Below are 20,217 nucleotides of genomic sequence, written 5' to 3'. Positions count from 1 at the left end.
TTAAAAAAACAAATTTTATTTTCATTAAAAAATAACCCTCCCCAACAGAGTTCCAATACTATCACACACAGAGCCAACATAATATGCTTCCATGTCATTTCATTCATATCTATTGGGAAGTGCTATGAGAAGGACTGTTCTTGATCAGTGGCTTCAATATTGCTTTGACAGACCGTGAGGCTGTGTAGAGAGGAACGGACTCTCCTGTGTCCACGATACATTTCTAGGGTGACTGCAAATTTTTGTGTCTCCCCTTTGCAAGGTGCTTTTGTGGCTTCGGCAAGTGAAGAACTGCATCTGGTTTAAGTGGTGCCCGGGAAATATCCCCAGACTGGTATTTGTCGAGTACAGAATAAGCAGTAAAACACTGGCCTCAAGAGTGAAAAGGCCCCGCGTGTGTTGGGCCAAAATATAACATGTAAATATTATATATTTATATATACAAATCACCTTGGACACAATGAAGGATCAGTAAAACGGCGTACAAAGGCATTCTGATTATGCAAGTTCATAAATACGATTTTAAAATCAAACTCGTCTGACCTCTTTTCTCACAATCCCTTTCGAAGTTAAGGGGGCTCTGACCATCAGACAAGATTTGAGGCGTTGTAAGGGCAGCTGAGGTGGAATTTTGAGACTGTCTCCACAGTGCCCTCTTGAGGAAACACTGACAATAGTCACAATATTCATAATGACAAAAAATAGCAGTCTTTATAACCATTACACAATCGAGGCAAAACAATTAACAGGCAGTGGCGAGCACAAGGCTCCTACCTCTAAGAAAACCAAAGTAAGGTGGCTCAGAATATCCAGTCAATAAAAAATAATAATTACATGCATTTTTCCCCTATAAATCCAGAGAACTACACGATGTAAAAGGCAGGGCATATTAAGTAGTAGTAATAGAGGCCCACCCTGTCCAATGAGCAATTCCCCGTCTGTGCCGCCCATGCACACAGAGCACCAATAGAAATTTGGCAAACACAGACAAGGGGATTGGGGCAGAGGATGCTGAATGTCTATAACGCCAAAAGTGGAAAGCAATTGGCAAGGAAGGATTGACGGAAGAGGCCAATGCAGTGATAGTTTGGCCTGAATGGGAGATGAGACAAGTGCATTGGCTTAGTTTTTTCTCTACAGGCTGAGATAGAAACCAAGAGCTCAGATACATGTGCTTTTGTTTTCCAGGCAATGATATGTAAATGCCTGCAGTGGGAAGAGCAGGACAGATGGAAGATAGGTGTGTACAGGTATGACAAGAATGTTGTGATTTGAAGTGTTAGAATGCACTGTGTGGCTTCACTACCACCGATACAAGTAGGAATGATGATGTGCAGAACGATCAGAGCAAGGCCCCTGGCTGAATGCGTGTTCAGCTTTGCAGCACTTGAGTGATCACAGACTTTGTTTTTCTGCTTTCAAATGTCCAGGATAGTTCAACATGCAAGGATAGATGACCTTGCATGTTGCCTTTGTTCTGAAAACAATGCAAGTGTTGGAGTGAAAGTTTAAAGTAGTTTGTCAAGTTTCTAAGTTCATTTTGTAAAATAAAATCAGTAAGTAAACAAAAGTGCCTCATAAATCCTTAAAGAGCAATGAATACAGAAATAAAAGATTATCTTCCTGTTTATGTGCCCCTTTTTCATTGGTTGGCATCACTTTTGGCTGGTTAATAATGCTGGTTTAGGTGCATGGGGTGCAAGTATATTTGATACACTCTATGCAAATGGTCCCTCTAGTGTTACGCTACGCTTGCGTCTATAGGCTAAATCTCTAGGGACTAGCCAATCAGAACTGAGAGTGCAGCAGCATCTCTCTCCTGCATCTACAGTCGCTACACCCGCTCCTTCTCAGTGCTAATACAAAGGCCAGAGGGATAGCCTCGCATGACTACCAAACTCTTTATGTGCAGGACTGGTGGCACCTACATGCTAACACTAAGTGCTAATGTACCATACCTCAAGACTCTTCAAGGCTGTTTTTTTAAACAATAAGCATAACATCATTTAAGAAAAAAATCTAAACATGAATGCAAGTCAAGAAGTAGTTAAAAATTGTATATGTGTGTGTGTGTGTGTGTGTGTGTGCATGCTCAGTACCGCCCACCTGGAGGATCCCCACTCTCAGGGGCTTGGAACACTGGCATCCGTCTTTCGGATGGGTAGAGGCAGCATTGTGGCGGTAGTAAAAAAAAAAAAAAAAAAGTTTAACCAGTTTTTTTTTCGCCCTTTCTAGAGCCTATTTTTCCTCCCATCTCTATTGCATACTTACATTGATAGGAGTGTGAAGGTAGCGTACAATACAATTACATAATAATATTCACTTTTTTTTTTTTAAATCAACATATAAAAGCAACTGTCCTGATAACGTAAAAACAACAAAATGATATTCAAAACCTATCGAGTGCATGAGGCTGCAGGCTCAGCCCGTAATTACAGGAGGACGTTGTGTTTTTTGGATTGAAGAAGACTGGCTGGCAGGTCTGTGGAAGTGTGTGTAGTGGGTAGTTGTCAGGAGTAAGGGATGGGGATGAGGCGGGAGTGGGCTTTCCGCCCACTCAGGTAAAAATGAGGTGGAAGGGAACAAAGGTGACGATGGCTGGTGAAGCTCAGGCGAAGTACATGGTCCTCAGAGTGTCGTGGTGAATCTGAACAGCTTTAGCCAGCGCCTGGGGGTCCCGGCCATTACTCTGCCCCGATACATGGCTGCCCTCCCCACTGCAAGGAGACAGAAAAGGAGAGAAGATGCAGCAAACAAACTAGCAACATGTGTACCTCAAAGAATAGTAGAAAAAGGTTGATTCTATTGCGGAATTTAAAAAGTGTGATTTTTAATTGAATTATAGAATCTTAGAATTGCATAATAATCTTAGTCTTATAAAACTAAGATTATAAACCTAATAATCTTAGTTTTATTAAGAAGAAAAAGAAATAGACAACAGATGAGCTGAAATAAACTATTAAAAGTAACCTGGACCTCAGCAGAGTCACAGGCTGATGGCCTCCATGCTACACTACACCGATGAGGTCATGCAAAAACCTCCCCAAGTAGTGCGTGCATTTGCTGTATGGCTGATTGACATGCTTTTCAGTAAGTTGACATTTTCGTTTTAAATTTTATTTTTATTTCAAATTAGTCTTATATAATTTTCCAATATCCAGAAAAACTAAATGCTTTACACCAGTTGTTAGCTATAATGATAAAAATAACAGAAATACACAATATTTGTTATTAAACTATATAAGTTTTTCATTTTGAAACAAATTACTGAAGTTTACTTTTCAATGATATTATAGTTTACTGAGATGCCCTTGTATCATTAAAATAAAAAGGCAACTAGATAATGCCCCAGTTTGATTTCCATCATAAGCAAAAAATTATGCCAAATATCTTTTGATGGTGAACTGTACATAGTACATATATGATAAAGGAAATCTCTTTAGATATCCCATTGGTCTTCCCAAACTGAAATATGTAATGCTCACGTTACACACGAACCTGTCATGTTCTTTGTCCACCAGATGATAGCGGGCACGGAAGGCCACAAGCCGTGCATAGTAGGCCGGCGCAGGGATGGAGACGGAACGGGTACAACGAACGTACGTGTGGCACAACTGGTAGGTTAGAATCTGCAACTCATCTGCCGTGAAACGATTGTCGTCCCATAAGACGTAATAATGAGACGGCCGGCTGGTGCCCTGGTGACACAGAGGAAAGAGGAAATCAACTGAACATCTATGTTGTTTAAAAATGGGAGAGAAAAACATTTGGAAAATTCAAAAAGGGTTCAAAGAAGCTGAAAAAGTCAAAACATGTAGAAAATATTTCTGCTAATCTGACCTGTATGCCTGCGTGGCTGCACAGGTAGAAATCAAACTCAAAGGGATGAGTGATGCTGGTGTCCACTGTAGTCCCTGCAGGTATATTGCCACTCTTCCCAATCTGAGGAGGAAATCAGTAATTAATGATTTCTAAACAATAAATAAAACATTAAACGTTTTTGCCTAGAAAATGAAGAGCTCACTCTTTCAGATTTGTCAGCACAGAAGAGGCGTGTGTGGTGGCGTTTCTGGACCACAATGTAGGTGATACCAGGCTGGTAATCCTTCTCCAGCTTTATGCACGCATCTCTGATGGCCAGGAGCTCATAGTGAAGAATCTGAACAGAAGGTACTTAATTAGGACTAAAGTCGAAGAAAAAAAAGAAATAATAATCATATAAAGTTAATCAAAAGAGAGTGGCTTCATGTCAAGCTATTTTTTAACCTGCGGCAGCTGTCCCTCCGGAACCCCGTCTCTGTAGAAAATGATCCTGGTGGGCTTGAAGCGCGTCGACTTGTAGAACTGGATGAGCAGCTCCCGCACCATGTAAGACAAATCTTCAATGATTTCCTGCCGGGGTCTCTGAACACGCACTGTGGCACAGTATCTGCTGGGATGGGCGTCCATACTGCCTACCACCTGGAAGAGGGAGCAGCAGGAGGAATGAATACAGCTGCATGAGCTGTTATGAGGCACATTGCATCAACTCATCTATTAAGGAGGATATGAAGAGTGAAAGTGATGTTAATCGAATAACATGTGTTCAAATGTTCTCAAAAGGATTAAATGTTTAGCTATTTGAGAATGTAAGCATTTGTCTGCATTTCTAGACAATACAGAAAAATACTTAAAACAAGTTTCTCTTTATTGAAAGCATTCACACAGCTTCAGTCCTGCTGTACTGAGTAATTTTTTCTTTTCCTTCCTATTTGCAATTGTATTTCTGAACATAAGCCACATGAAGGCCACACCTGAAATATGCAAGAGGCTCAGCATTAAACGTCATTTTCTATTGTCCAGTGTTTACATCATAATGATCCGTTTCTACAAGTTGTCTCCTTTTGCGAGATCACTCGGACGTACCCACTCACCTCTCCAATGCTGTCTGTGTGACTCAATCATTTGTCATTATTGCTAGGCAACAACCCAGCCAACCACAGCTGAGATGAGGTCAAGTGTGGACGAGGGTTGACGTCATTTCCTATGAACGTGAGTCAATAATGAGCCATTTGTTTTCCAGCTCCGCCCTTACTACTTTTTGCCTCCGTTTGTCAAAGATTATACAAAAAGTCTGATTCATCTTAGACGATTGTCATGACATGGACAATAAAACCAGTGTAAGCTTGTTTAACCATTTAATAGATCAAAAGATATTTTTTTCCCTTTCTTTTTAAAATCAGCTAAGAGAGACCTTCATAATTGTATAATTAAGTTTTCAATGTAACAGCTAAGAAAAAAATATTTTCTTTGTGTTGAAGACTAAAGGTAATGCAGCTGCTTTTACCTTTTAAAGCTGTTCTGCTCCAAACTGCAATACAGAGCACGATAACCATCTAGTGTCACAGTTACCAAGCAACCACAATCGTGTGAGTTTTCATAGAAATCCTCAAGTCATTTGCATTATTTACATGTCATTCCTGTTTTTGTTTGACTATAAAAGGATAACTCTGGCATGACTGAAGCCAACACAGGACAAAGGAGGAACTTTGTAATGTGCTGAAAAACATTTAGAAATCATTAAATGTGACAGTAGCTAACTAAATTTATGGAACTGTGGCTATAAAATGAATATAAAACTAATTCAATGCTACAAATCTTTGAAATCGTTGGCTGCAGTTTGACTTCAGTCTCTTTTGTATCCAGCATTACATCATTTTCCAACTTAAAACAATTCAATATAAGTAATTAGTAATAATAAATTTAGATGTTGGACAGTTACTTGTATCGGGGTCTCCCAAGCTTATAAAAAAATTATGGTTTCTCATTATACTATTTCTACAATTTAAAGTCTCTTAAATAATATTCTAGTTTTCTTTTGTTTCTTCAACAAAATAAAACAACGCTGCCCTCCTCCACCTGTTGCTACACATTGATGCTAGCTAAAAGAATGTAATTTTTTATTTTTTTCATTTGTACAGACAATTATAGTGTGGAAAGCAAAGGAGCACCATTTATTGTACCTGGCCAGCTAAGTGCAACATGTCTGTTAACCTGCAGTCTCTTAATATTTACTTTGCCTGTAAAACAAAAACCTACTGCCATTTAATGTAATATTTTTGAGCAAGTCTCTTTTAAAATAGAAATGAATCTGCAATGAATATATTATCATAATAACAGTAGGCATAATGGTAAAGTGATTAGACTTTACCATTATGCTATAATGGTATAGTCATTATTATGTTATGTTATATATTTTTTGTTTTAAATTTCAATTTCAATATCATGAGACTGTAAAACACAGTTGTTATACTGGCTCAAACCCACCAGTTACCAGAGCTGAACCAGTGAAGTTCACCCAAAGATGGATTTAGCTCACAGATTTCATGGGGAGCTTGGTTTTCCTTCTTTTTCTGGAGAAAATGTAAAAATTCCAACCAATATTCAGGGGCTTACAGCAGTAATAGACGGCTTCTTGCCATCTCCAGCTGGTGGATGCGTGACATCTGCTCCCAGGAAGATAACCGGCTGCTGAAACACGGCAGACCTGATGATGCGCATGGAAGAGCAGATGCAAATTACGACTGCTAATCGAGGAAGGACAGGTTTGCTTTTTAGAGTTATTTCATAGGAGAAAATAGAAAAAAAAAATCCAACTTTCAAAAGATTTGCACACAAAAATTACATTTCATGAAATATGTAGACAATGATTTTATTTTCTTGATAGGAGACTATACCCCAAGTAAGCTAATATTCTGTGTAAACTATGGCAGCATTAATACAAGCATGAGTTGTTCGCAGCAGATCTTAAGTTTTATTCATCTAATGCACCAAATGTAAACATATAACAACACACTCAAACAGAAGCTCACCTTTGGTGAGGAACCAGGATGTTGTTTATTCCTCCCAGCTTCACATTGATCTTTAGGCAGAGGTTGGAGAGAGTCTGAGGCGATGTTTTTACAACATTTTTCACCTGGACACACTGCGTGGCCATGCCGAGCAGAGTGTCTCCCACACGCTTCACCTCCGCTGGAGAAGACAAGAGTTTGGACATTAGAGGTGACATTAGCATTGTTGTGCTTGAAGAATGTGGGAACATCCTTTTGATGTATTCACTTAGTAATCTGATGAGTTTACAGCCTTTGGCGACTGCTGCCCTGCGCCTTTAAATTAAGGGACATAAGCATTTCCTCCATTACTGTCAGCTAGGAAATCATAAAAAGGGGTTAAAGTGGAAAATAAAACTGAGTTTAGCAGAATGAAGAAAAGTCAGAGACTTATATATATATATAAATAATATGTATATAAATATGTCCATGTTTAGAACAACATCCCATCATTTTTGCTCTTAAAAGCAGTATTTGAAAATTAAAACAGTGAATTTATTTCCTAACATTTTCCAGGGCCTCCTTTGTTCTATTTTTGCCTGTCATAATGAGTCAAATGTCCTGAGTGGGTGCTGAACAGGAGGCAGCTGGCTCTTATCTTGGCTACTAAACTTGCTGTACTTGCCTTTGTAAAAATGAGAACACAATTTCACAACAACAGAGTGCACAAACATAAAAAAAGGAACATAGCAATAGAGCAACAACCTGTCAGAACTGACATACCATAAACGGGAGTTTTCCCAGGTAGGATGACAATGATGAGCTGAAGTCCAGAGTAGGTGTTTTTCAGGTGTCTGAACATGGGTTCCACGCTGTCGGCTCCCTGGGCATACTTACAGAAACACGGCTGGCCCTGAATCGGCATCCCCGCATCCTTTGAAATCTTGCGCAGCTGGTCTGTGAAGTTCCTGAGTTAAATCCAAAGTTTGGTTAGGAAAAAATTCAAAATAAAAACAGTGAAGGTAGAGTACAGCAACAGTGCTTTATAGTGGTATTCACCCACTTTTTATAAATTTTGTGATGCTTAAACTGAAATAATGTTATTTTCCATGAACCAATCCATAAATATATTACAATGAAATAAAAACTGTGTGACATGCATTTGTTTTCAGCTCCCTTGAAAGAGATGTGTTTTGCCAGAGATCCAAAGTTTAGAGTTTCTTTTCAAGAGCTATTGTTTTTCTTAGCTTCCTATGCCTTCACAGAAATATTTTTATTTATACTGAGCTTAAACTACACACGGTTGGACTTTATTTACTAACAAAATTGATTTTTTTTAATTTTTTTATCCAAGGTGATTTTCAGACTTTTGCTTGTCAAAATTTTTTTCCATGGCTCATTTCACTCCGCACTGGAAGTGTACACTTACTTGAGCACCTCCTCTCTGCACTGCTTCTGTGGGGCAAAGCAGGCGATCGCCCAGACTTTGATCTCAATGCCATTGTAAAACTGCTTCCCCCTCATGTCCCAAACTCCCTGGTTGGGAGTCGCGATAGCCCGGTTCTGTGGAAGAAAAAAAAACAACAAAAAAACCCCAGCAGATCAGCAGTGTAAGTCAACCAGGATTTTGTTGCATTTGGAAAACTTCACCAAACATTGCATGGTTCCTGATAAATGGGCTGCGCTTACCCGTCCGCCATACTGTAGAATGGGAGCTGGCAGCACCCTGCCTGTCACTTCAGCCATGTCATCCTTCACCTTGATCCCAAACTCCTGGATGTATGGGTCTAGGTTGAAGTTAGCGTTCTTCATCTGTGGAGAGTGAAGGACATGCATCACACTGCCTGCACCACAAATCACTGAGACGCATTATCTCAGGTCACACGCATGGAAACCATGAAGTGTTCTCCAGAACTCACCAGCCTGCTGATCTCCTCCTGCCTGTCGGGCGCAGAGCGAGCTGTGGCTTTAATCATAGTGGAGGTCTGATTATCCGTCAGCTTTTTAATGCACCGCTGACCCGCTACAATGTTACACACCTAAAAAGAGCAAATACATAGAGTGAGTAAAACAACTTACCGGTAAATGTTTCCTGATGATTTACAAAAAGTACTAAAGTATAATTATTTTATCCTTCAACCAGTCAGATTTCCATAAAGATTTACCTCCAGTGGCAGGTAGGTGTGTTTTTGCTCCTGCCCAACTTGTAAACAAGGTAGGTGGGGGTATTTAAGCTGCAAGTTGTACTTCTGCTTGAAGTACTGGGCCACTGTACATTCTACCGTCTGCCCACTTTCAAGCTGAAGGGGAAACCTAGACGTAAAAAGATCTGAATCAGTATTGCACCATGCATCTGACATCTCATTTTCTCAATTGTTTGCATCTGTTATAGCTGTTTAGATGAAAATTGACAAAAATCTGTCAATAAATTTAATTTATTTTAAAGAATAATTTTATTATTTTTAATTTAAAAAAACGTGTTAATCCCTTATAAAGAAGGTATATCATTTCCCAAGTAAAAAATTGAGTTTAACTTTAGAGTTTTATAAGACCATCATTCTTTATAATAAATCTAAATATACTTCAAAATCATGACACTCCAAAGTGGCTCTGTGCCAATTTAATTACCAAGATAAATTGATGATGTTGGAGTCATTAAAAGACAACAGATTCATCTGCTTTGTTGTGGTCAACACTGGGAGCACAGAAGATAATGAGGTTACAGGAGTAATGGGTTTAAAGAGCATTTACGTTTGATGGCTGGCAGGACGTCTGGTGACATTGCATACACGATATTTTCTCTTCATTTGCCCACAGTGTGTCACCTCGACCTTCAGGCCTACAAACAAAAATGTTTAAGAAGCACCGACACAATCAGACAACTGGGAGTTAAAAGAAATCAAATATAACACAGTACCTATACATACCGCATCATTTCAAGCCCTAAGTTTCACATTTCTTAGAAGATGTTTGTCATTTAAATATATCTAAGCCATAAACATAAAAAACTAAAACATAAAAGCCTAAGTATTTTTTTTCAATTAGTACAAAATTTCAAATTTTATTGTATAGAAAGACAAATGTCTAAATAAAACCACCTTATTATGAATTTGACCTTTAGTAAAAGTATATAAAAGACATGAATAGAATATAAAATAAAACAAGAATTCCAGATAGAAGCAAATCGTAAAACCTTAGTCTGACCTAATCATTTTTCAGAATGTCAGATTTTTATCTTCAAGAAAAATGGAAGAGATACAGCCTTGAAATAAAATAATGTTTCTCATAATTATTTAAACATAGAAATTTCTATAATCAAGTTCTATATTTCTCCAGACTTTAAGACTGTTTAGGAACCTTAAATGAATGAAGGAAAAGAAAACTAAAAGATACAAAAAATTCACACAGAAGTATTTTTGTAGTACTTGTTACTAAACACACAATATGGCCTTTAGCTTTTTCTACAATTAAATGGAGCCCTCAAATAATAAAGGTGAGAAAGTTTATTCTTTTATGATTTCTACTAAGTTTTGGAGGTCCTTTCTTTCTCACCTTTAATTTCCTTTGTGAAGCGAACCCTCTGTGAGTCTGTAAGGGTCTTGGGCTGCTCATCAATGTTGCGAATGTCCAAAACCTCACACATGAACTCAATTACAGGCTGGGCTTTGTAGAAGGCCGTGGCAGACACTAGAGGGAGACAAAGAGCAACAAAAATAAAACACTACCTGGAACATTTAAAGGCCTTTATCCACACCAAGCAATTATTTTGAATATATATATATATATATATATATATATTTTTTTTTTTTAACAGAGAGAGAGAAGAAATGTAGACTTCACAAATAATGTTATGAACTGTTTAATGTTTTTCTCTCAGAGTGCATATTACATTTCTGTGACAGAGCAACTAGTCATGGCAGTGTTAGTAAAAGCCACTTAGAACACTGAATGGCAACACACATACACACACATACATACGTGAATGTTGTTGTCAGTGACTCACCATCAATGTTAAGCATCATCTTCCACATGGCGGGACGCACAGACTGATGGAAGCCAAACCAGACCTCCCTCCCCCCACCAAGTGGGTGGTAGTATCCTTCAGGTGGGGAGAAGAAGGACCGACCCACTGGAGTGTACCTAGTTGGAGGAGAAAATGATGAGTGTGCATAGTTAGGCCATGAATACAGCATGAGTTCATTTCCAGGAAAGGGGTTACTTCAGAGTGAGATAAGGCTTTCCAAAGAAAAACGGAGTAAACATGAACCGATCTTTGCCACAAAATCTGTTGTATCTAACTTAACTACAGTGTCTTGTAAAAGTATTCATGCTTTTTTAACTTGTTCACATTTTGTAACATTACACCACTGAGCGGTCAGACCAACACAAATTAGCATGAAACCGGATAAATGTTCTCACTAAGTTTTCCGGTATTTAGCATATAGAATGTTGGTCATTCTAACTAACCTAAAACGAGAGATATTTGGTTTGATTTAACTTCAAGAAAAAATGAGTATGTGTATTTTCAGTATATCATGTCTCTTCTAGTTTTGCAAATTTAGAGAAATTTCTGTCCATTCTTCTATGCTAAACAGCTAAATCTCAGTCAGATTAACTCCAAACAGTGACTTGTCACAGATTCTCATTTGGATTTTGACTGAATCATTCCAACAATACTCAGTTTACATCTTGAGGTCAATTATTTCATTTATCAGAATTGTTAAATACTTGTTAGACAATTTCAAACAGATGATGACTAACAATCCTGTTTTGTTGATTCAAGTCTAAAGCATGATTACCACAGAACTGCACACATTGAGCACACTGAACACATCTTAACTGTACTTTGGACCATCAAAATCAAAAGGACAAAAAAAAATCAGTACAATTTACAGTAAATCAGTAAAATTTACAACTATTTAAACTACACATGTTCTTTCTAAAACATACAAATACAAAAAGAATTTCTAAATGACAGTCTGACTGAACAGACGGATACCCCATGCATATTTGGATCTGTTCCTTCCAACTGGAAGACAGAGGGTTTGCTATGGCGTACCTCATAGAGGCCAAGTGGCGCATAGCCACATCCAAGGCTTGAACTGAGTCAAGGGGGACTTGCAGTCGACCACTGACAAGAGTTTCCTGTAGCAGCCTCCATGACACTTTGGCCAACCAGCGGATGGAAACTTTAAAGATTCGATCTTTCCCCTCACCAGGGATAGTTACCTCAAAATCCACCTGGGATGGCAACGACAGTGAACAAGGTAGGTGGGGGAACATGATTCATTTTTCTGAAAATATCACAGTTAAAGCTGCAGTATATAACTTTGTGACACTATGGTATGGGACAAAAAAATAAATAAATATCGGACTACTCTGCCTTCTCCCAGTGGCAACTAGAAATAACCAATCAGAGTTAGGAGGGCCTTAGCGCTGTCAATCCTGCTGCCATCTCCTCCTCTCCAACTATATTGGTGGATAAACAGTTTTTCTGTTTTAACAGTAAGTTGTTTCTCCGCCTTTAGTACATTGAGCAGCTTGTACACAAGCATGTTTGACAGCGCTAAACACCTGAACTTCCATCCAAGTTAAATTAAAGATAAATTTAACAGATTCCTGAGAAGCTGTTGGTAATGGCATGGTAGAACAAAACTTAACTTACCTTTTCACTCCCAATAGGAAGTGCTAAGACGGTGTAAATATTCTTCTTGCCATCATAAACTGGCTTCCTGTCACCAAAGAGCTGGGGCTTGAAATGTTGAACCATGTACTCCACCACCTCTCTGTAGGAATTAAGAATCATAGAATGAGCTTAAGAATCGACAGAACACATAATAATCTTATATTATAATGTATAGCTATATATCATATTAATATCAAAATATCATTCTAGTGTGCCAGCAACCTCATCAAGAGGCTTCATTGTCACAGAGCGAGACAGTTCACAATGTGATCACGGTATTGATCAAACAGGATACAGCTGCTGGGTGCAGCATGGTGGTCATTGGGGGGCAGCGGCAAGACAAAGAGTGAGAGAGTGCAGGTGGCAGTGGGGGGGCAATGTTCAACGCATTGGTTTTCATTATGAAGTGGGGGGCGAGGAGATATTGATAAAAAGAAAAGGTCAAAGGCCTCAACCTTTGCATGCCTTCTTGGTTCCTTTGTGTTTCCACTTCCAAAGAGACTAAACTAAGTTCTTTGGAAATTTGGAAGTGAATTTCATGGAATATGCAGTTTTTAGGGATAATTCTACCAAAATTTAAGGTTTTTAAAGTGTCAACTATGATTTCTTTTTTAAAACCTAATTAATGGTTTAAATCTCTGCAAAATATTACAGCTGGCAGATTTACATAATTCATTCATACTGAAGCTGTTATTCCATTAAATAAGCACAAGATATTGAAACCCTTTAAAGTGTAAAAGTAAATAACTTTCCATTTTTGCAAACATACATCTGATTTCAAACAGGCAAAACATTATGTCTGGCATTCCTCTAAGGTAGTCTAAATGGATATTAGTAATTATCCAGAGCCCTGAGGCAATGATCAGAACACAGAGACCGAGTCTCCGTCACAACTCTGGGGTTAGCGCCAAACTGAATAAATAAGGTTATTGTAATTCTGCTAATAGCCAGCGCTGACACATGAGACAACTGGGAAACTTGACAGACATTCGGATGGTGTCGACAGCCACTAAGCTTAGTTACAAGTATGATATAATTTCAGAGTGGCCACAAAAGTAAAAGATCCTGAACAGAAAAAGACATCTTTCTATGATGGGTGAAGCGTCTTAGATCAAACATGAAGTAATGCCAGGCTGCCAATTGCCCTGAAAAGCAGATGTCACATTTGTTCTTTTTAAGTTCACTCTCCAGAGAGATTCTTGTTCCCTTTACTCTCACAACCTTAATATTTATTTTTATTCCATACAGCAAAGTGATTAAAGTTTCATATGTGAAAAATGGTGAACATGGCAGGTATTTTTCTTCCATTTTGTTTCTTAATGTGCTTTGGCAGGAAAAAAGTGCTGAGTCATTATAAACTATCATTACAGTAAAGGTCTGAGTGAAGTCTTTAAAAAAAAAAAAGATGTACACAGAAAATAGACAAAACTGATTTAGTTACTAACCAACAATGTTAATCTCACACATATTAAGGGAAGCAAGTTATGATAAATCATATACTGATGATGGTAAATGTGTCATTTAGTAACCTGTGTTCATCATAAAGACGAAAACATTTGGTAATGAGCAAAATTAACAAGTTTGAAATTCTATTTTTTCTTTTTTTTTTTTGAGGTGGAAGCGAGGTCGCAACTCAATCTTCTACTTCTGTGTTGTTATTTTATTCTAACTGACTTCTAATTTATACCTGTAAACAAACCATTTGGAATCCATGTATGCAAAGTATTCTTAATTTTGTTTTTGAGCAAAGTACTTTCATGAATTATGGAGACAGTCAATCATATAATTTTGATATCCGTGTTACTTTCTGAACATTTGTAAGACATCTGGGTTTCATTGATTTCGTTTCTGGCCCATGTTTGACTCAGATTACGACCCCTTAGTTATTGTGAAGTTATTTTGTTTCTGAAAAACTTTGCTGCTGTATTGTGATTTGCTCTGGAAATCTACTTTATTGATTCGGTTTTATGGTTGTTTTCAGACCTTTGCACCCTCTGCACTGAGATGGAGCCAGCTGATGAAAGCTACCTGGAGAAGTGACAGGATTTTATAGTAATCCGATGAAGTAAATAAGAAACAAACTCTGCTAACCATTCCCTAAACAGTAGGCTAAACTGAGCAAGTAGGAGGTTTTTTTCCAATGTCTTGGAGAAAAAAAAAATCACATCACATTACGACCATAAACCTCAGTGTATTTATTTAACTATTAATTAAAAGATTGTTTTCTCAATGTCTCATTTTCCATTTACTTTACAATTTTGGAGCACATTTTGTTGGTCTACAACATAAAATCTTATTTTTGAAAATCCATTTGTTAAGGCTAACAATAATGTAACAATGTTAAGGCCTATAAATAATGCGGCAAGTTACTTGCATCCAGGCCAGATATTAAAAATCAGAATTTGATTAATAACAAATGAAAAAAACTGTTAAAACAAACACCAACCAAAGTGAAACAATCCCATATGTTTGGATCCATTTTTGAGTCCAGCGTCCAGTTCAGCTGGTTGGACCCAGAAGCACAGGAACAGCAGTTTAATATTAAAGAAGCTCTGGCAGAAATACATCATTTTTATCTTTTTATTAAGCCAAACCCAAAGACACCAATTTTGATTTCAAAGCAGAAAATCTTCCATTATAAAACATGGTATCCAGAAACATGATTAAATATGACTATTTGATAAAAGTTCTACACAAACCAGAAGTTACATTAGAATTTATTAGAATAGATTTTCCCTCACATGATGCATTATGTTTTGCCTGCTAATATATTTGTATAAATAAAGTCAATGTAAATAACTAGATGTTGAGGAACCTTTTACTGCCTCAGTTTTTTTTTTAAATTAACAGTTTCTATGCTTAATTTGCATAATTCACTGCTTTTTGAAAGACTTGAAACACAGGTAGGTATATAATATTCAGTTTTAAAAATTACATCACAGCAGTGTTTGCTTCTTGACTTAAGACTTGAGAAGCAAGCTATAAAACTTGTATGAAAAAATACTTTGTAACCAACAGTCAGTTCTCCCATTACCTGTTGACTCGCCGTGGGCACTTGTCAGGCTTAATGTCCACCTCATAGTGATAGACGTCCATCTTTGGGATTTCCACTTCAAAGTAGTTGGCCAGCAGCTTAATGGGCTTGCCCACGGTGCCCATGCCCGGCCGCCGGGGGGCATGAAACACCTGCTGCAGGGGTGGGGGAAAGGCCCCCAAGGGCACTGGACAGACACATTACAGGGAGGCATCCACAAGAGCAGGAAACAGATGGAAAGAAGGTTAAAAATGAAAACAGACAGTGGTGAAAGTAGAAATTCACATTAAGAAAATATTGGAGTTAATTAAATCAATGAGGAAAGCAGATCCATGAGCGAAAAAGGAGAGGAAGTTGCAAAGGAAACGGTTAAAGCAGAGAAGAGGGCAAACAGAGCCACAAAGATAGATGTAAGGCAGGAAGGAAGCGTAGGCAGGGGCCAAAGTGAAATGATTAGTGGGCATAAGACCCAGCAGCCGGGACAGGAAGGCAGGGAGAGGGACGATAATAGAGACAAGAAACAATGTGAAAGAAAAAGTTACACCACAGATGAGTTAAAGTGAGGCAAGGAGTAAAATAAGAGGTGAACAAGGAAGATTTGATAACACATAAAGAACAAAACATAGATTCAAGGGGGAGAAGAAGGGTAAGAAAAACAAAGACAGGGGGAAAAGAAACAAATGATATTAATTAGCAAAATATATTTTTTACAGAAGAATTAAACCAACAATTCTAATACTCAAAGTCCACCTGGAACACAATATAAAGATTTATTATTGAAGCAGTAGCATGACAAAAAAGGTATCAAAATAAAGCTAAGAACACATATAGGTGCAACTCAACAACTTAGAAAAGGTATGTTGAACTAGGGAGACATCAAACAGTTGCAGGACACCACCACTTAAGGAGGGGAGTTGAATAGCTCTTGTTTAGAGAATTAAAAAGTTTTTTCTTTCTCTCTGTAAAGTACCGGTATTGCAAAAGTGAAATTTATGGAGCTCAGTTAAAGCCAGATTCATCAGCCTGTACCTAAAGAGTTGATTTCTGAATATTTTGGTGATCAGATGCATCTTATGAGCTAAAGAGTAAAGAACTGGACTGTTCTTACACTTCATTTGAAAATCAAGGTCACTGAGTGTGGAGGAAGAGTAGCAGAGAATCAAGGCTACCTGGGGTCTAGTGTGATGTTTCTAGTCAGTGATGACTTTTGTTGATGCCGATTTTATTTTCTATCATGACCTGACACCAGCTCACACTGTCAAAAGTACCAGCATCTGGTTTCATGAGAGTTATGTTACTGTGTATTACTAGCCATCCAGTTCATCTGACCCACACCCCAACAACACAGAGAAACTGAAGGTCACTGTTACAGCAACCTGAGTTTCTTCAACATCTCAGCAGAACTAAAAGCTTGTACCTGCCATGCCATCCTCCACTTATGTAGCATTTCATGTAAAAGGTTCCCTGACCAAAAACATATGCTGTACAATTTCAGCAGATGATAGATTGTATGCTTTATTAGATTTTTTTGTAGAAGTTCAATTTTGGGTTTTCATTAGTTTTACGCTATAATCATCCAAATTAACAAAAATAAACACTGATTTTAATACATTTATACAAAATGAGTTTCAGATTTTGATAAAACAACACACCTTCTCTTTAATTCTTTTGTTCGAATTTATGTTTTAAGAATATCACCTAAATATAAAATTGTTGTATACATTTACAAATAGAGAACAGAAAACACAGCCTAACCCCAAACCCCAAATAATTTTCAGGGAATAATAAAGTCAAACTCTATCATTTTCAGCACATCACTTTGTTTTACCTCCTAAAGAGAGAAAGTTGGTTTGAGTTAAGGTTTGGTTTGGAGGGGGGCTTGTGGGGAATATAGAGGGGCGTCCCAGACTGGATCCTTGGTGTGAAGTTAGCTCTGACTCCTGCCTGAGAGGGGCCCACTGCCGTAACCTCTGGGTCCCCAGAGAGCAGCCCTCCTCCATCACAACAAAGACCCCAGCTGCCCTGCTCCTCCATCTCACACACAGAAATACAGGGCAGCACGACGGAGGGAGAGCTCTTGCTACGATGAACACACTCACACACACAGGAGGAACACCCCCCCTTCCCCTCGCCCCTCTCCTACATTCCCAGCCTCACCATGGAGACACCACAGCAACACAGTATTGTCATGGATATCAGGGGACCTGTGTGTGTTCATGTGCAAGGCTGCTGGAAAAGATGTGGGAGGAGGCAGGGTGTCACTGTGATCACGCAGAAGAGACCTTGGCCTTTTTGGTCCTTCTGAGTTAGCCTATTCCAAACTGGAAAAGCCCGACTTAAAATAGCTGCTATAGAAACCCTTGGTTTAAAAATACCACTTAATGTTTCGTTCACAATGCCGTGAGTCAGGAAGAGTAGTAGTCCTAATGTGAAGAAGGGTGCCCTGCCTACACAGAGTGCATGTGTGTAGCATCACACGCTGAACAAACGCAGTAAACACAGATCCAAGACATGTGGTGAAGCACGCAAACTCGGAGCTGGAGAGGATACATGTGTGTAAATGTGCGAGCGCGTTGTGATTACTGCCCACTAAGCGCACAAAGACGCACACTTCTCCCTCGTGCCAGTGAAGGCAGATGGTGAGAAGTGGAGCCAGTGCTCTCACATATCCCAACACAATAGCAGTCTCTCCCGGGCGGCAAGACTTAAATCGGAGCCTCACAACACGAAGACGCTCGCCGCTTATTGTCTTTACAATGACGTAATGAGCAGCAAGACAGAGACACATTAGGACCGCTAATTTCAAGCTAGATCTTGCCATGTATCTGAGGATTTCTGAACTTTCCTCTAGTTCTTCGCTGCTCATTTGGTGAAGTAGCTTCACCAAATGAGCTACTAATGTTTTTGTTCATATTGAATGAATTTATGAACAACTTCACATCATTAAAAAAAATATTAAATTAAATACTGTTTTACATATTTGTATGTAGTTAAAATTAAAATAAATCTTATGGATGTAGAGAATCTGGGTAGTACATTTCAAAATGTACCTCAATCGGCAAGGGATTTGAACCAATTTTTTCTTGAGTGGCGATAAGCAGATAAAACACTAAATAAAAAAAAAATCAGATTTTTCTCTTGATTCACTAAATGCCTCAAAACTCCCACAATCACCACTCCATAAACTCATCAACATACATTATGTAATATCTATAAATTTGACAGGTTGGGATAAATGAGATTGATGGAGTATTTTCAGCAGCATAATTTTTTCACCTTTTACATCTAATATTAACTTAGGAAACAAAACACAGTCCAAATAGGAATCAATGGTATAAGACAACCTCCTATTAGTTTGAGCTAACCAGTTCATTCTTGAGCCAGATAAAAACCTGTCTGACCAATCTGGGAAGACTGACAAATTGAATTGTCACACTTCAAACACAAAAGCAGAATATGAAATGGGGAGCCTTAGGGACCCTTCCCCCATTCTACAAATTAGATCAAACTTAAAACAAGCTAAATTAGCTGTAAGGACCAACTGTGTGTTCTTTATTTCTTTGATCTGGAAGCAGAAATAACCCCAGTTTAAAGTTATTTAAAGACAATTCAGAATAAGCATTATAAGTCTAAGAAGTCATAAAATATGTTACAAACTCAGACCAAGGAGTCTGCAGATTTAAAATTGGATTGATATGTGCAGAGTGAACTATTTTCAATAATAAAACAAGCATTCAGAATGTCAGCTTCTTCCTATTTCTGTTTAATAGGAAACAAAAACAATCAATGTTTAAATGTCTCCAAATAAAGACAATTCCTACCATACTTGAACACTGATTTCAAATCTGAAATGTAACCATGCAGAGCCAGGAAAACATGCCATGTCAACTCCAGCATATGCATATCACAATTGTGCATTATTTTGAGATCTACGTTCATGAATAATTCACCCTTTGATGCAGATGGTGGGCCTGAGTTGCTCTATAATGCTGCATACAAGTTGCTAGAGTTTAAACACCGTTTAAGAAAGCCACACGACGTGAGGAAGCAGTAGTGAGAAGGGTAGGCTGCTGTGTTGTGGGTAAGCCTGCAAGAAGCAGCCAGCTGCTGCCGAAGGCGGGCTTCACCTCATTCCTCCTCACCACAGATTTCCCACGACCTCCATGCCCCCGCGCATGGCTCAGTGTTTTGTCAGCACTCGATAACACTTGTATTAAAATCTAAATTAACCGAAAACGTTGTCTTGCCAGGCTGCAATATCTAAATCTCAGCGTCTTCTCTCTTTGCTACGATGCAACGATGGAGGGGTTCTCACACCAATCCTCCTTGTACATACCCCACTAAAGCTGGGACGGCTACGGCGCCCAGCTTTTCCAACTGAAATGTGTATCTGCAGCTATTACTCTAACAGTCAAAATGTATTTAATGTTGATGTAAAAATTCCACCTACCAGCGCCAGACGGTCCCGGCTCCATCCCATTCACTTAGCCACGAAGGTACAAGCTAGCTAGTCCGGGGCTGCTGTGGCCAAACCGCCGGCCCCTTCAGGCTGGAGGCGTCTCAGTCTTCCAGCCCCCTCCTCTCGGCGTGTAGTCTTCTGCTTGCTCGGTGTACCCCCGCCCCTTACCCCTTACGAGGAACCCCCCTCCAGATTCGCACGGGACTTAAGGCTAATGGTGATAGCCGCT

General features: G+C 38.7%; 1 protein-coding gene across 1 annotated transcript; it reads right to left on the bottom strand.

Moving 5' to 3' along the window:
* On the bottom strand, nucleotides 1–20,116 carry ago1 (argonaute RISC component 1). Its single transcript, XM_032558445.1, has 19 exons — nucleotides 19,980–20,116; nucleotides 15,530–15,716; nucleotides 12,475–12,595; nucleotides 11,869–12,050; nucleotides 10,813–10,949; nucleotides 10,362–10,496; nucleotides 9,561–9,648; nucleotides 8,975–9,122; nucleotides 8,729–8,848; nucleotides 8,499–8,621; nucleotides 8,239–8,372; nucleotides 7,593–7,777; nucleotides 6,852–7,011; nucleotides 6,436–6,526; nucleotides 4,267–4,461; nucleotides 4,025–4,159; nucleotides 3,841–3,942; nucleotides 3,499–3,698; nucleotides 1–2,717 (listed from the first exon to the last, which is right to left on the bottom strand). Exons 1-19 carry the CDS (start codon nucleotides 20,002–20,004, stop codon nucleotides 2,609–2,611), a joined length of 2,577 nt encoding a protein of 858 aa, XP_032414336.1. The 5' UTR covers nucleotides 20,005–20,116; the 3' UTR covers nucleotides 1–2,608.
* Nucleotides 20,117–20,217: the final 101 nt, after the last annotated feature.

Source organism: Xiphophorus hellerii, chromosome 3 (genome assembly GCF_003331165.1).
Source record: "Xiphophorus hellerii strain 12219 chromosome 3, Xiphophorus_hellerii-4.1, whole genome shotgun sequence".
Classification (NCBI taxonomy): domain Eukaryota; kingdom Metazoa; phylum Chordata; class Actinopteri; order Cyprinodontiformes; family Poeciliidae; genus Xiphophorus; species Xiphophorus hellerii.
This window is presented reverse-complemented; position numbering and strand designations above follow the sequence as displayed.